General features: G+C 40.0%; 1 protein-coding gene across 2 annotated transcripts in view; it reads right to left on the bottom strand.

The window, feature by feature from the left end:
• YLPM1 (YLP motif containing 1) overlaps window positions 1–16,003 on the bottom strand; it is a 95,421-nt gene that overhangs the window by 8,229 nt on the left and 71,189 nt on the right. The window contains exons 19-20 of one of the 2 annotated variants that reach the window (XM_049897557.1): window positions 13,800–13,930; window positions 296–478 (exon numbers count right to left, since the gene is read on the bottom strand). In XM_049897557.1, the coding sequence (XP_049753514.1) occupies window positions 332–478; window positions 13,800–13,930 (278 nt within the window). In that variant the 3' untranslated portion in view covers window positions 296–331. Of the gene's footprint in view, window positions 1–295; window positions 479–13,799; window positions 13,931–16,003 lie in introns of those variants that run through there. The other variant, XM_049897558.1, reaches the window with a different exon arrangement.

The following is a 16,003-nucleotide window of genomic DNA, read 5'->3' as shown; positions in this document are numbered from 1 at the left end:
AAGCCAGGGAAGAATAGGCAAGTAGTTCACATCACTCCACTCCTTTCCAAATCTACAGAATGCAAGCTTTTCTCAGGTCTTATGTTTTATAAGTGGGCCAGGTTACCGAAAATTGCTTCCCTTTATTGCTTCCTGGCATTGTCAATGTTAGCAACTAGCAGAGACTTAACTCTTTTTAGAACCAGAAAATAATAAAGGGAAGAGAAGCATTTTTTGTAAGGCATGCTGTCTTCTTTATCTCAAACCCTCCAAAGCAACCACACAGTAGGCTATTTATATGACTGTGCACTCTTACCTTAGAGGAACAATGATTCCGATCAAAAACTAAGTCTCATATATATTTGGTTCGATTGAGGGCTTTTTCAGCCAGGTGACCACTTTCATCTGTGATCTTCTCCCAATCAGTCTGTCCGACCACAAAACCTATGGCCCTTTTTCTATCTGCATCCTTCTTTTCTTCCAGGTCTGCCCATCTCACCTAAAAAGAACACAACATTAGTCTGGGCTTTAGGAAAAATAAACATACAAAGGGCCTCCTCCCTCTCTGAATAATCTAAGGAGTAGGATAACTAATGTGAAACTAGGAGTGTAAACAATTAAAAATTAACCTGAGGGAATTAGAGGAAGCCATATATTTTAAGTCATATATGGCTGGTCAACTACCAAGTCCCAGCCATTCTACCTCTGGAACAGTTGAGGTCTCAGCTCAGTCCTTTCCTCTCCATCTCCTCAGCCACTCCATGTTAGTTCACTGACCTTACTTCTCAACTGAAGTAAAGCACTAACTTCTACCTAGCCTTCCCGTCTTCATTCTCATCCCCTCGAATTCATTTTGCCAAGAGTAATCTTCCTAAAATACGTGCGGTCACAACTCTCACCTGCTTTAACTCCTTTCCCTACAGCATTTTTTTTTTTTTAATTGTGCTTTAGGTGAAAGCTTACAGTTCAAGTTAATTTCTCATACAAAAATTTATACACATATTGGGATTGTTATGTGACACTAGGTGCAATCCCTATGACAGCACACTCCTCCTTTCCACACTGGGTTTCCCATATCCACCCAACCAGCTCCTGTCCCTTTCTGCCTTCTCATGCTGTCTCTGGACAGGAGTCGCCCATTTAGTATCATGTATCTGCTTAAACTAAGAAGCACACTCTTCACGAGTAGTATTTTATGTTTCACAGTTCAGTCTAATCTTCGTCTGAAAAGCTGGCTTCAGGAATGGTTTTAGTTCTGGGTTAACAGAGCATCCGGGGGCCATGTCTTTGAGGGTTCCTCCAGTCTCAGTCAGACCACTTAGTTTGGTCTTTTTAACGTGAATTCGAGTTCTGCATCACAATTTTTTCCTGCTCTGTCAGGGACTCTCTGTTATGTTCCCTGTCAGGGTGGTCATTGGTGGTGGTGCCCGGGCACCATCTAGTTCTTCTGGTCTCAGGCTGATGGAGTCTCTGGTTTATGTGGCCCTTTTGTCTCTTGGGCTAATATTTTCCTTGCATCTTTGGTGTTCTTCATTCTCCTTTGCTCCAGGTGGGTCGGGACCAACTGATGCATCTTAGACGGCCATTTATAAGCTTTTAAGACCCTGGATGCCACTCATCAAAGTAGGATGCAGAATGTTTTCTTAATAAACTTTGTTATTCCAATTGACCTAGATGTCCGCCGAAACCATGGTCCCTAGGCCTTCCTCCTCCCCCAATCCAAGTGTTTGGTTGTGTTCAAGAAGCTTCTTAGCTTTTGATTTAGTTTAATTGTGATAACTTCCCCTGTATTGTGCCCTACAGCGTTTTTGACAAGCAATACAAAATTACTTCTAGCTCTAAGAGCACACTGTGCATTTCACATCTCTGTAACTTTGCACTTGCTGTTTCCTCTTCCTGAAATGTCTTTTCCCTAACATTGTCCCCTGACATGAGTCTAGCAATCATTCTCTGCTTTTTCCTCTCTTTTCCTTTGCCAGTCAAATAATTAGTCATTCCTTCCCAGGAGTTACTTCTGGATTTTGACACATCTACTTTTGAACTTCCAGGCTGTATTATAATTATCCAGTTATGGATCTGTCTTCCTGGCAGACTATAAAAACCCTAAGTCAAGGACTGACTTTTATTTATTTCTACACAATTAGTATTTCTTGAATTTTTTTTTTTTACTGTACTTTACATAAAGGTTTACAGAACAAATTAGTTTCTCATCAAACAGTTAGTACACACATTGTTCCATGACACTGGTTAACAACCCCATGACATGTCAACACTTTCCCTTCTTAACCCTGGGTTCCCTATTACCAGCTTTCCTGTTCTCTCCTGCCTTCCAGTCCCTGCCCCAGGGCTGGTGCGCCCCTTTAGTCTTGTTTTGTCCCATGGGCCTATTCAATCTTTGGCTGAAGGGGGAACCTCAGGAGTGAACTCATTACTGAGCTAGAAGGGTAACCAGGGGCCATACTCTCAGGGTTTCTCTAGTCTCTGTCAGGCCAGCAAGTCTGGTCTTTCTTTCTGAGTTAGAATTTTGTTCTACATATTTTTCCAGCTCTGTCCGGGACCCTCTATTGTGATCCCTGTCAGAGCAGAGCAGAGCCAGTGGTAGCCGGGCACCATCTTGTTGCTCTGAACTCAGTCTGGTGGAGGCCGTAGTAGATGTGGTCCATTAGTCCTTTGGACTAATCTTTCTCTTGTATCTTTAGTTTTCTTCATTGTTCCTTGCTCCCAAAGGGGTGAGACCAGTGGAGTATCCTAGATGCCCGCTCACAGGCTTTTAAGACCCCAGACGCTACTCACTGAAGTAGAATGTAGAACATATTCTTTATAAACTATGTTATGCCAATTGAAATTTAATCTTAAGAGAGAGAAAACAGGGAGCTGGTATTGTTACTTTCATTCATGAGATAAAGAGACCAAGAGACTGACCCAACTGATACCATAATTTATGGTACTCTGATTTTTTTTTTAAATGCAGATACTTACATATTATATTACTAATACAAATAAAAATTTATATACATTCTGTAAAATTTTGAATTCTTCAAAAGAGAGACTATGAAACAGTTGTTTGCAGTGCACGGCACCAATGTCTACAGATATTGTATTTTAGATACGGCTTGCGGTTTATTATCTGTGACAAGGGAACCAGGGCATGGAAAAATACTATGCTTTTTACACTAGACCTGGAAATTCGTTACCGCTCTCAGAGGTACACTGACTTTCCTCATTATCATTTGCAAGACTGGTAATGAAATGACTAGGCTTTTCCAAGAACCAACCACTTGACCAAACAGGAAGATAGGTAGTAATAGCAGTAAAATTATTGACAACACTTGACTCTTCTTAAAGATTTTGGAGTGTGGAGAACTTCTGGTTTAGTTTCTTTCATAGCCTTTAGTAAAACGCCTAATAAATGATGTCAGCTTTTATATACAAAGATCTCAGAGCCTTCTGCCCATTAATGCTGATGTGTTTATTCTGATTCATACACACTCTATCCGCTCCTCTGAGATCAAGGGTAGACATTTTAGAGAAAGATAGCTATGGCTAAGGGGGATGAATGATCGATAGACAGACTGGGACCATTGAATGCTGTAACCAGCACACAGTAAATTTAAATCCATGACCATCCTTAGCACAGAGTTAAATACACTGATCAATCTCACCCTGAATAAACTAAGAGCTACCTTTTAAATCCCTGGTTTAAATTCTAGGTCTTTAAAATTCAGACAGAATAAAGAATGTGGGATTAGAAGAAAAGGCATGTATTTTTTAAAAAATAAGCAGTATGTTTTGGTGTAACTGCCCAAAGTTTTAAACTTGAAATTAAAATATCTGGAAATCATTCACAATTCTAATATATACTGATGCTATATTAAAATTATTTACTTATATGTTGGGCTCCTCCATTGGAGGTTGCTCCTTAAGAAGCCTTACCCACAGGGCTGATACATGGATATTCAATGCTGTAGAATGAATGAATGATTACCATAACACTAAAAATATAAAAGAAAATATATAAGGAGTAGAATAAATGACCTTCAGCTAGAAACGCCTTTTTAAATGTCAGTGCTCCTCCTAATCTACCTGTTGTTGTTAGGTGCTGTCGAGTCTGACTTAAGCCAACCCCACGCACAACCGACTACTTGCAGATGGGACCGCTGTAATCCATTGAGTTTTTCCCCCCAAATTTTATTTTGTTGCTGAGAATATGCACAGCAAAACATATGTGAATTCAACAGTGTCTACATGTACAATTTTGGGACACTGATTACATTCTTCGAATTGTGCAAACATTCTCACCCTAATTTTCTGAGTTGCTCCTCCTTCATTAAATAAATTCACTGCCCCTTAAGGTTTCTATCTAATCTTTCAAGTTGCTGTCATCAGTTTGATCCCATGTAGACAGTTCTCAAAAGAGCATAATGCTCAAGGCAGACTTTTTTACTAGTTAAGCTAAGCTACTGTTCCGTTTTAAGATGACTTCAGGGGATATTTTTGGTTTAAGGTTTAAAGAGTATCTCAGGGCAATAGTTTCAGGGGTTCATCTATCCTCCATGGCTCCAGAAAATCTAGAGTCCATGAGAATTTGAAATTCTGTTCTACATTTTCTTCCCTTTGATCAGGATTCTACTATGGAATCTTTGAGCAAAATGTTCAGTAATGGTAGCCGGCCACCATACAGTTCTTCTGGTCTCATGGCAAAGGAGGCAGTTGTTCATGGAGGTATTTAGCTACACATTCCATATCCTCCTCCTATCCCTGATTGTCCTTCTTCCTCTCTTGGTCCAGGTGAATAGAGACCAATTGTTATGCCCTGGATGGCTACTTGCAAGCTTTTACGACCCCAGGCACTATGCAACGAATTAGGAGGTAGAACAGAAGCATCAAACATGTTATCAGGGCAATAAACTGAGATGTCCCATGAAACCATGACCCTAAACCTCCACACCAAGAAACCAAATCCCATGAGGTTTTTGCTTGTACATAAGCAGCCTCAGCAGCTACTCTTTTTTTGTTTAGCTGCTGTTGTAAACACACCTATCACACAATTTTTGCCAAGTCAACTTTTTACAGGTGTACAACTTATAATTTTGCAGCAATTACAATAATCGGGTGTGCAACCCTACCCTTAATCAATTCAATTTTTCCATCACTGTTAACCTCCCCTCCTCCCTCCCTCCAGCCCCTGGTACTACTAATAAATTTCGGCCTCTACGTTGTTGTTCTTAGGTGCCATCGAGTTGGTTCTGACTCATACTGACCCCACGCACTATAGAATGAGACACTGCCTGGCCCTGCGCCATCCTCACGATCATTGTTATGCTTGAGCCCACTCCTGCAGCCACTGTGTCAAACCATCTCATTGAGGGTCTTCCTTTTTTTCACTGACCCTCTACTTTACCGAGCATGATCTCCTTCTCCCTCCTGATAACATGTCCAAGGTATGTAAGACATAGTCTCACCATCCTTGCTTCTCGTTGTACTTCTTCCAAGACAGACTTGTTCATTCTTTTGGCAGTCCACAGTATATTCTTCACCAACACCACAATTCAAAGGCGTCAATTCTTCTTTGGTCTTCCTTATTCATTGTCCACCTTTTGCATGCACATGAGGCAACTGAAAACACTATGGCTTGGATCAGGTGTATCTTAGTCTTCAAGGTGACACCTTTGCTCTTCAACACTTTAAAGAGGTCTTTTGAAGCAGATTTGCCCAATGTAATGCATCTCTTGATTTCTTGACTGCTGCTTCCATGGCTGTTGATTGTGGATCCAAGTGAAATGAAATTCTTGACAACTCCAATCTTTTCTCTGTTTATCATCATGTTGCTTATTGGTCCAGTTGTGAGGATTTTTATTTTATGTTGAAGTGTAATCTATACTGAAGGCTGTGGTCTTTGATCTTCATCAGTAAGTGTGTCAAGTCCTCTTCACTTTCAGTAAGCAAGGTTGTGTCATCTGCATATTGCAGGTTACTAAGGAGTCTTCATCCAATCCTAATGCTCCGCTCTTCTTCATAGAGTTCAGCTACTCAGATTATTTGTTCAGCATACAGATTGAATACGTATGGTGAAAGGATACAACCCTGACACATACCTCTCCTGACATTAAACTATGCAGTATCCCCTTGTTCTGTTCGAACAACTCCCTCTTGATCTGTGTACAGGTTCCTCATAAGCACAATTAAATGTTCTGGAATTCCCATTCTTTGTAATGTTATCCATAATTTGTTATGATCCACACAGTCAAATGCTTTTGCATAGTCAATAAAACACAGGTAAACATCTTTCTGGTATCCTCTGCTTTCAGCCAGGATCCATTTGAAATCATCAATGATATCCCTGGTTCCATGACCTCTTCTAAATCTGGCCTGAATTTCTGGCAGTTTCCTGTCGATATACCGCTGCAGCCACTTTTGAATGATCTTCTGCAAAATTTTACTTGTGTGTGATATTAATGATATTGTCCAATAATTTCCTCATTCAGTTGGGAACAGGCATAAATAACGTGTCTCTTCCAGTCGGTTGGCCAGGAAGCCATCTTCCAAATTTCTTGGCATGGATCAGTGAGCACTACCTGCCTTTCATCCATTTGTGGAAACATCTCACTGGAGCCTTGCTTTTTTGCCAATGCCTTCAGTGCAGCTTGGACTTCTTCCTTCAGTGTCATCAGTTTCTGATCATATGCTACCTCCTGAAATGGTTGAACACCAACCAACTCTTTTTGGTATAATGACTCTGTGTATTCCTTCCATTTTCTTTTGATCCTTCCTGCATTGTTTAATATTTTGCCCATAGAATCCTTCACTATTGCAACTCTTGGTCTCTATACATTTGCCTTTTCTTGTCTTTTTACGTAAGTGAGGTCATACAATATTTGTCCTTTTGTGATTGGCTTATTTTGCTCAACATAATGTCTTCAAGCTCCATCCATACTGTTGCATGTACTGAGACTGCATTTCTCCTACTGCCTGAGTAGTATTCCATTGTATGTATGTGCCATACTTTGTTGGTGGGCATTTAGGTTGTTTCTACCTTTTGGCTATTGTGAACTGTGCTTAAATGAACACTGGTGTACAAGTCTCTGCTTTCAAGTCTTTTGGTATATACCTAGGGGTGGAATTTTTTTTTTTTATGGTAGTTCCATTTTTAGTTTTCTGAGGAACTGCCACGCTGTTTTCCACAATGGCTGTACTGTTTGGCATTCCTACCAGCAATGGTTAAGGGTTCCAATTTCCCTACATCTTTGCCAATGCTTTTTTTTTGTTGTTGTGGTTGTTTTATCTTAGCCATTCTTGAGGGAGTTAAATGGTATCTCACTGTGGTTTTGATTTGCATCTCTCTGATGGCTAATGACACTGGGTGTCTTTTCATACGTTTGGTGGTCACTTGAATGTCCTCTTTGGTGAAATGTCTATTCATGTCCTTTGCGCATTTTATGATTGGGTTATTTGTCTTTTTGTGGTTAAGCTATAAAACTTTTATGTATTTTTTGATTATTAGATTCTTGTCAGATATATGGTTTCCCAAGATATTCCCCCAGTCGGTAGTTTGTCTTTTCATTTTTTTTGGTAAAGTCTTTTGATGATCAAAAAAAATGATGAACAAATGTGTTTAATTTTTATGAGGTCTCATTTATTTATTTTGTCTTTTGCTGTTTGTGCTTTTGTTATTGTATTAGAGAATCCATTGTTGAAAGTTAGGCCTGACCGCATTGCCCCTGCTTGTTCTTCTAAGAATTTTATGGTTTTAGTTTGCATATTTAGGTCCTTAATCCACTTTGGATTTGTTTTTGTGTACAGTGTGAGGCACACATCCCATTTCATTTTTCCACATATGCAAATCCAATTTTCCCAGCACCATTTATTGAAGACTCTTCTTTCCCTGTCAAATGGACTTAGCACTCTTGTCAAAAATCAGTTGACCACAGATGTGTGGGTTTATTTCTGGACTTTCAATTCTATTCCATTGGTCTAGTGTCTATGCTTATACCAGTAGTAGGCTGCTTTGATTCTGCAGCTGTATAGTGTATTTTAAAATCAAGAAGTATGAGTCCTCCTACTTTGTTCTTCTCTTTCAACATTGTTTTAGCTATTCGGGGCCTCTTGCCTTTCCATATGAAGTTGACGATTGGTTTTTCTACTTCTGTAAAGAAGGCTGTTGGAATTTTAATGAGGACTGCGTTGAATCTACAGATCGCTTTGGGCAGCCTTGACATCTTAACAATATTAAGTCTTCCAATCCATGAACATGGAACATCTTTTCATTTATTTAAGTCTTCTTTAATCTCTTTCACCAGTGTTTTATAATTTTCATTGTATAAGTCCTTCACATCCCTGGTTAGATTTATTCCTAAGTATTTTATTCTCTTAAATGTTATTGTAAATGGAATTGTTTCCCTAATTTTCCTTTCAGATTTCTCATTGCTGGTGCACAGAAACCCAAGTGATTTTTGTTTGTTGACTTTGTACCTGTAACTTTCCTAATTCCTCTATTAGCTCTAGAAGTTTTCTTGTGGATTCTGTTGGGTTTTCTAAATATACGATCACGTCACCCATGAATAGAGATAATTTTACTTCTTTTCCAATCTGGATAATTTTAATTTCTTTTTCTTGTATTATTTCTCTGGCTATGACTTCTAATACAATATTGAATAGAAGCAGTGAGAGCAAGCACCCTTGTTTTGTTCCTGATTTTATGGTGAAAGCTCTCAGTCTTTCTACATTAAGTATAATATTGGCTGTTGGCTTTTCATATATGCCCTGAGTCATACTGAGGAATTTCCCTGCTATTCAAATCCACAGGGTTTTTATTGGCTGATTTTTGGAAGTAGATCACCAGGCCTTTCTTCTTAGACTATCTTAGTTAGGAAGCTCTGCTGAAACCTGTTCAGCATCACAGCAACACACAAGCCTTCACTGGCAGACAGGTGTTGGCTGCACACGGAGCGCACTGACCAAGAATGGAACTTGGGTCTCCCACATGGAAGAGGAGAATTCTACCACTGAACCACCACTGTCCCCATCTTTTTTTCCTTATCTACCTAGAGATGCTTTTATTGAAATTTATACCACATTTTCTTTGGCCACCTCTCTCCATGGGGAAAAAAAGTTATAATACAGAAAAATTTTCACTAATATTCAAATGTTTGAGGTACATATATTTCATCCCTTGTCACCAAAAATACTTCTAAAACATGTAAGTCCAGCAAACAAATACCATGGAAATGTTTACCTCCTACAGTCATCAAAGAAATGCAAATTAAAGTTCACTTGAGCTACCATTTTTTTTATTTATTGTACTTTAGATGAAGGTTTACAGAGCAAACTAGCTTCTCATTAAACAATACACAAATTGTTTTGTGACACTGATTGCCAAGCCCATGACATGTCAACACTCTCCCCTTCTCGACCCTGGTTTCCCCATTACCAGCTTTCCTGTCTCCTCCTGCCTTCTTGTCCTTGCCCCTGGGCTGGTGTGTCCATTTGATCTCATTTTGTTTTATGGGCTTATCTAATCTTTGGCTGAAGGGTAACCCTCAGGACTGACTTTGTTACTGAGCTAAAAGGGTGTCCGGGGGCCATACTCTTAGGGTTTCTCCAGTCTCTGTCAATCCAGTAAGTCTGGCCTTTTTTTTTCTTAAGAGTTGCAATTTTGTTCTACATTTTTCTCCAGCTCTGTCTGGGACCCTCTATTGTGATCCTCGTCCAGGCAGCTGGTGGCGGTAGCCAGGCACCATCTATTTGTGCTGGACTTAGTCTGGTGGAGGCTGTGGTAGTTGTGGTCCATTAGTCCTTTGGACTAATCTTTCCCCTGAGCCTTTGGTTTTCTTCATTCTCCCTTGCTCCTGATGGGGTGAGACCAGTGGAGTATCTTAGATGGCCTTTGAGCTACCATTTAATACCTAACTAAGCAAGTGAAAAGGGGCCCTGGTGGCACAGTAGTTAAGCACTTGGCTCCTAACCAAACGGTCAGCAGTTTGAACCCACCAGCTGCTCCATGATAAAAAGATTTGGCAATCTACTTCTGTAAGGATTTACAGCCTTAGAAACTCTATAAGGCAGTTCTACTCTTTCCTATAAGGTTGCTATGAGTCGGAGTTCAACTCAACGGCCATGGCTTTTTTTTTTTTTTTTCCTTAAGCAAGTGAAACTTTAAAAAAATAAGTTATATTTTAAAGCCTAACCACTTAGGTAAAATTCTAGTGTGATCAACTCTACAGAACTACCTTTTTGTTATAGAAGTAAATCCCAGGAACTCATATGGTATTTCCAAAAAAAGAATTATATAAATTGAGAGACCCCAAGAAAGGAATGAGGAATGTACCTAGCATTTCTTTCTACCTATAGGACTTCCTTATACTCTGATATTGATTTTGGGGACTGGCTTGAGAATTAAAAACTATGTGAAATCAGGGTGTAAGGCAGGGGAGGAGGCTTAAAGAGGAGCCACTGTAAAGAACTGCAAGTGTGCTGCTCAGCTCTTTGCCTCACCCAACTCACAAAGAAAATTACATGAGATCTGTGGTGCGAATGATTACTTTCATGTGTGGCCTTTCTATCCATGGTCTTGTAACTCCCACCCAAGTGACTGGGTGGGGCTGTGTGATAAGGTAATTGCAGCCTACCAAGTGGATTGGTCAGTTTTGCCTTAAAAGAGAGCCAATTCCAGAGCAAAGTGGATCTTACCACCACCAAGGAAGAACATCCAGGAGAAGAGAGCACATCCTTTGAACCTGGGACGCCTGTGCTGAGAAGCTCCTGGAAGCAGGAGACCGAGACCAAGAAAGAGAGAGAGAGCAAGCTGTATCCCTGAAGACAGTGAGAAGCAGTGGCAAGGGAGATCTGGCAGAAGAGACCTGGCAGCAGGAGACAGTGTGGTGGGCTTTCTGGCCCATGGAGAGAGAAAGCTAAGTACCTTTGGGGAGAGGCCTAGGGCCACAGAGAGATGCGCCTGTGAGCACAGTTGGGAAGAGGTGGAACTGATGGAAGAACTGTATCCTGAGAGCCTGAGCCTGAATTGTAACTGTTACTTCCCTAATAAACCCCATAACCGTGAGTATGATCTGTGAGTTCTGTGTGGCCACTGTGATGAATCATTAAACCTAGCAGTGAGTGCTGTGGGACAGTTGGTGTCAGAATTGGTAAAGACGGCCGAGAGAGGAGGCATGTCTGACCCTCACCTCATAAGAATCAGCCTTGGGCTGTTGATCCTGGTTCTCCTTCCCCCTTGTGGGGTTGGAGGATGTCAGATACCGCCCCATGCTATTTTTATAGATCACCTACTACTTTATTAAGAAAGTGGCAGCTGAGTAAAAATAGAGAAAAATATTTCTCATTCCAGATTAGTCGTTGTTACCAGATGTACACTGAATTATTATTCTCAAGGAAAAGCTACTTCTGATAGCCTCAATATTAAAACAGGAATCCAAAAACCAAACCCACTGCTGATGAGTCGATTTCAACTTACAGCGACTCTACAGGACGGCGTAAAACTGCCCCATGGGGTTTCTAAGGAGCAGCTTATGGATTTGAACTGCCGACCTTTTGGTTAGCAGCTGAACTCTTAACCACTGCACCACCAGGGCTCCAAAGCTGGAATAAGTAGCCCAGGCATAGGGCTGGGCACAAAAGGAGGGCCACTAATTGGACCTCCTTCCCCCATTCCCTCAAGCCATATAGATGATGGCAGGTTTAGGGACTGTCTGCAGTATCTGAAAAAAAAAAAAAAAAAAATTTTTTTTTTTTTTTGGAGCTCTGAAACCTGGAATTCTTTTTAATGGTACCCACTGTACTGAAGTTTTACTGGCATATATATTCTCGTAAACAAAAAAGTCTTTTAATATTCAAGCTCTGAGGAAATCTATAGAAAAATAAACACAAAGAACAATTTGTGTTATGGACTAAAATATGTCCCCCCAAAATATGTTATAAATCCTAACCTCTATGTCTGTAGTTTAATTCCATTTGGGAATGGGTTGTCTTTGTTATTTTAATGAGGCAGGATTAGTGCAGGGTGTGTCTGGAGTTAATTTCTTACAAAATATAAAAGGAGCAGGCAGAAATGGGGGAAGATAGGTGCCAACCCACATGAAGATCTCCAAGGAACCAGGAAATAGAAGCTGAAGAGGAAAGGACCTCTCCCCAGAGCCGACAGAGAGAAAGCATTCCCCTAGAGCTGGTACCCTTAATTCAGGCTTCTAGCCTCAACTGTTATAAAAAAAATTTGTTCATTAAAGCCATTCACTTGTGGTATTTCTGTTACAGCAGCACTAGATAACCAACATGCAAAGATGAAGAAATGATGCTCTAAATCATCCTTCATTAAAAAAAATGCAAAATGAGATTTCTTTTTCCCCCCACCTATCAGAAAGGCAAAAGTTAAAAAGTTTGGTAATAGCTCTTCTGGTATGAATGTGGAAAAACAGGTCTATTTACTTACATGTGGGTGTAAATATAGGTATAAGCTTTTTGGAAAACAATTTTAAAATACCTGTCACAGTGATAAATCATACATTCTTATGATTTTAAAATTCGCCCTACGAATGTACTTGCAAAAAGATGCCAAGACATATGCACCATGACTTTCATCGCAGTGTTTGTATTAGCAATAAAATGGAAACCACATAAGCATCCATCAACAAGGGACTGATTAAGCAAGTGATGGTACAGCCAATGGCATACCAGGCAGCCATTTAAAAAGAGCAGTGAGTTTGTATATACTTATATAGAAAGATAAAGACAGATTAGCTAGAAAAAAATCTTAGGCAAAACAGTATCTATAATATGTCTTTTGCTTTGTTATTTTGTTTTAATGGATATACACATATATCACTTTTACTGAATTGACATCTATGTAAAAGACTTGTCCAATCTCCTGGCTTCATTTCTCTGCTCCTGTTCATGGCAGTACCTCTCCAAAATGTTGTCTGCGTTTGCAGTCTGTTCTTCATTTCCCATTCATTCTCAATCTGTTCCAAAACTGGCTCTGTCCCTCATCTCTCTATGAAAACTGCAATCATCACTGAGCTCCATGTTGCCAAATCCAATGGCCATTTCTCTATTCCCAACTTAACTTCTCTGAATCATATAACAATTGACTACTCTTTTCCTCTTGAAATACCTCTACCTGAACTTCTAAATTTTGGAGTCCTGAGTCCTGTTAATTTTTCTATTTATACTTTCTCCTTGGGCAAGATCAGCCCCATTGTTTTAAATACCACTGATACACTAATCACTTCCAAATCTGTAATTTCAGCCTGATCTCTCCCATGAGTTTCACACTAGCAAATTCAACAATTTGACATCTTCACTTAACTTCTAACTTAATCAGTCCCTCACTGAACTTCTGATTTTTCTCTCTCAAACCTGTGACTCCCCTGCGTTTTGTCAGCTCATAAACGATAACACATACATGGAGTGCTGATGGCCCAAACCCCAAGGAGTCACCTTTGATTCCATCTACTCCTGGACCTTCCACATATAATCCATTCAGAAGTCGCACAGGTTCTCAACACCCTACTCTGCACCTGACTCTTTCGCCCCCATGACAAAATGGCACAAGTGGCTGCTTCCAACTCCTGTAAGGTTGACAACACCTTACCTAGCCACGTAAGGTTCTGTTCTCCATCTCTTAAGTTACTTGTACATTTTGATCTGATAATTTGTAAGGTCTGACTCCTCTTTTGGACATGTAATAGGATATAGTATAAATTACATCACTCTAAAAAGTCACAGTCATATAATTATCTCTCTGTAACCTTCTAAAACCAGATGCCTACAGGCCCCTTGGTTTGCTGGCAGTTACCAACAAAGTTCCTTACCCTCTTCTTCCCAGGCTCGGAAGCACGAGTATCATAATCATCAGGGAGCTGGAGATAATCCTCCATTCTGCTGGCAATTGCCTCCCAGTCACGTTTCCTTTTAGTGCCAGTCCTCAAGCCATCCAACTTGTCTGGGGGACAAACACAGAGCCGTGGCATTAAGGAACAGTGTGAGTTTGCACGAAACACACAAACAAGGGAAAAGAAAGCTGGAACACTTTCAGAAGGCACATCCACATTTCTGAGGGCAGCATCACTTGCAGATCCAAAGTATCTTCTTGGCTGAGATAATATCAAGTTGTGCGCAATTTCCATGGTTTATCTGATGTTCATACTGGAAGCCATTATCATGGTGGTTTAAGTAACAAATACGGGCAAAGACAAGAAAAGCCACTTGTCTCCTGGCCCCCTTGCTCCCCAGCCTTCCAAAATCATAGCATCTCAGAGCTCTTATGTTCGGAAGGAAAACGCAAAGTTGTTTTTTTCTAAGAACAATTTCTTCCACTCTTTTTTTTGTAAACACAATATTAGCACCACCCATTTGATCTCCTATCCTGTGTAATACTGTGTCACATAAGAGCACGTAGTACCAAGAACACAATGAGTCAAGCTAATATTTAAAAAAGTTTTAGATTAACAGTTTCTATTGAACAGGAATCTCAGGATTTGGGCTGCTATGCGACGATTCACTGTGAGTTAATGTTTATGAATAAGCTGACTATATAAGATCACTACTTTTTCTGGTTATGCTATGAAGTGCTGTGGACCATTCTGAGGCTAAGGACTAGTCAGCCAAAGTGACCAGATTTCAATTTTCTTACTGACTCCTCAATCTGAGCGGGCTAGGCTTTCCAAGGGCCCCAAACTATAATCAATTAAATACACAGGGACTCCTGATTCAGAAATTATGAGATATGAGTTCAGATGTCTTCAAGAACATGCAATGAAAATGTGTTGCTTTTTTTATTTGTTGTCAATACTGATTTGGAATATCACGTGTGGAACATTATGAGCTGTATTTTATATATACATACGTTTTAGCTACTTCCAAGCACTAAACCTCTGAATCATCTGGGGTTACAGAAACACACTATTATTAAGCAGGCCAATAGAGGAAAGCCTAAAGTCTTCAGAGACACACAATAACCATACTTCACTGAACTTCATATAGGGCACAACATGTAAGGAATAGAAATTTTTTAGGCACCAAGTTGGAAGAACTTGATATGAAAGAAGAAGTGCAATAGAAGCAGTGGTAAGAGGGAAGGTGAGTTTATGTTTCAAACAGGAAAGTTTCACACACAACTAACAGTATTCATATCAGACAGGCTTCAAAACTCAGTAAAATTTTGCATACTTGGCAAAGCTTTTATTTCTTAAATCCCTCCCCCATAGAAGCAATATAACTGAAAAATCAGTTAAGGTAAACTACAACACTTTACACAGCCCAAGAAAAGTTTATCACCCCCCTTTGGCAGAATTTTAACATGGATGGCTTCCACAGAAACAGTCTTCTAACCTCCTCCATAAGTCATATGCTGTACCAAATGGCTCTAGCTACATGTGCATGACAGCTCGTGTTACACAAAATCTTCAAGAAGTGACCCCTTGGCTGCACAGGGACACAAGATATGGTATTAGAAAATCAACAAAGTCCCACAAACAATACAACTGTTCTCAGTTCAACATGTACAGTATTACCAGAAGAGCCGAATGGGAAACTCCAACACACTTATTAAATAAACAGCAAAGGATTTTCAAACTTAGTTAGAAGGTCAGCTTTGACATGAACATACTTCACAGGGAAAATTTCATATTTTAATTCCAAGAACAGAGCATGACCAGGCAGCAATGCAAAAGGGCAATGTGAAAACCGCAAAAACTTTTCCTTATACACTGGGTATATGACAGAAATTACAGATGAGGAGTTCCATATTTGCAACATGGAAGTTCACAGGAGCAGATATTTCTAGTCTGAGCACCCTTGTTTGAAATGCTGAATTTGAAATTTAATCATGCTTTGACATGTTTAAAGTGTCCTCCTTGAGGCTGATGAAAGGCTTACACCTCTTCCACATGGCATCCTGAAAGCCCAAATGCACAGGTGTATGACATAAGGTGAGGGAAGAGGAATCTGGGGTGTTAAGTGTAGAAGGAAGAATGGTGTCCCATACACCCATACTAATGATTTTCAGAGGTTTGAG

Source organism: Elephas maximus, chromosome 10 (assembly GCF_024166365.1).
Source record: "Elephas maximus indicus isolate mEleMax1 chromosome 10, mEleMax1 primary haplotype, whole genome shotgun sequence".
NCBI lineage: Eukaryota > Metazoa > Chordata > Mammalia > Proboscidea > Elephantidae > Elephas > Elephas maximus.
The sequence above is the reverse complement of the archived record's forward strand: the minus strand, read 5'-3'. Positions and strand labels throughout refer to the sequence as shown.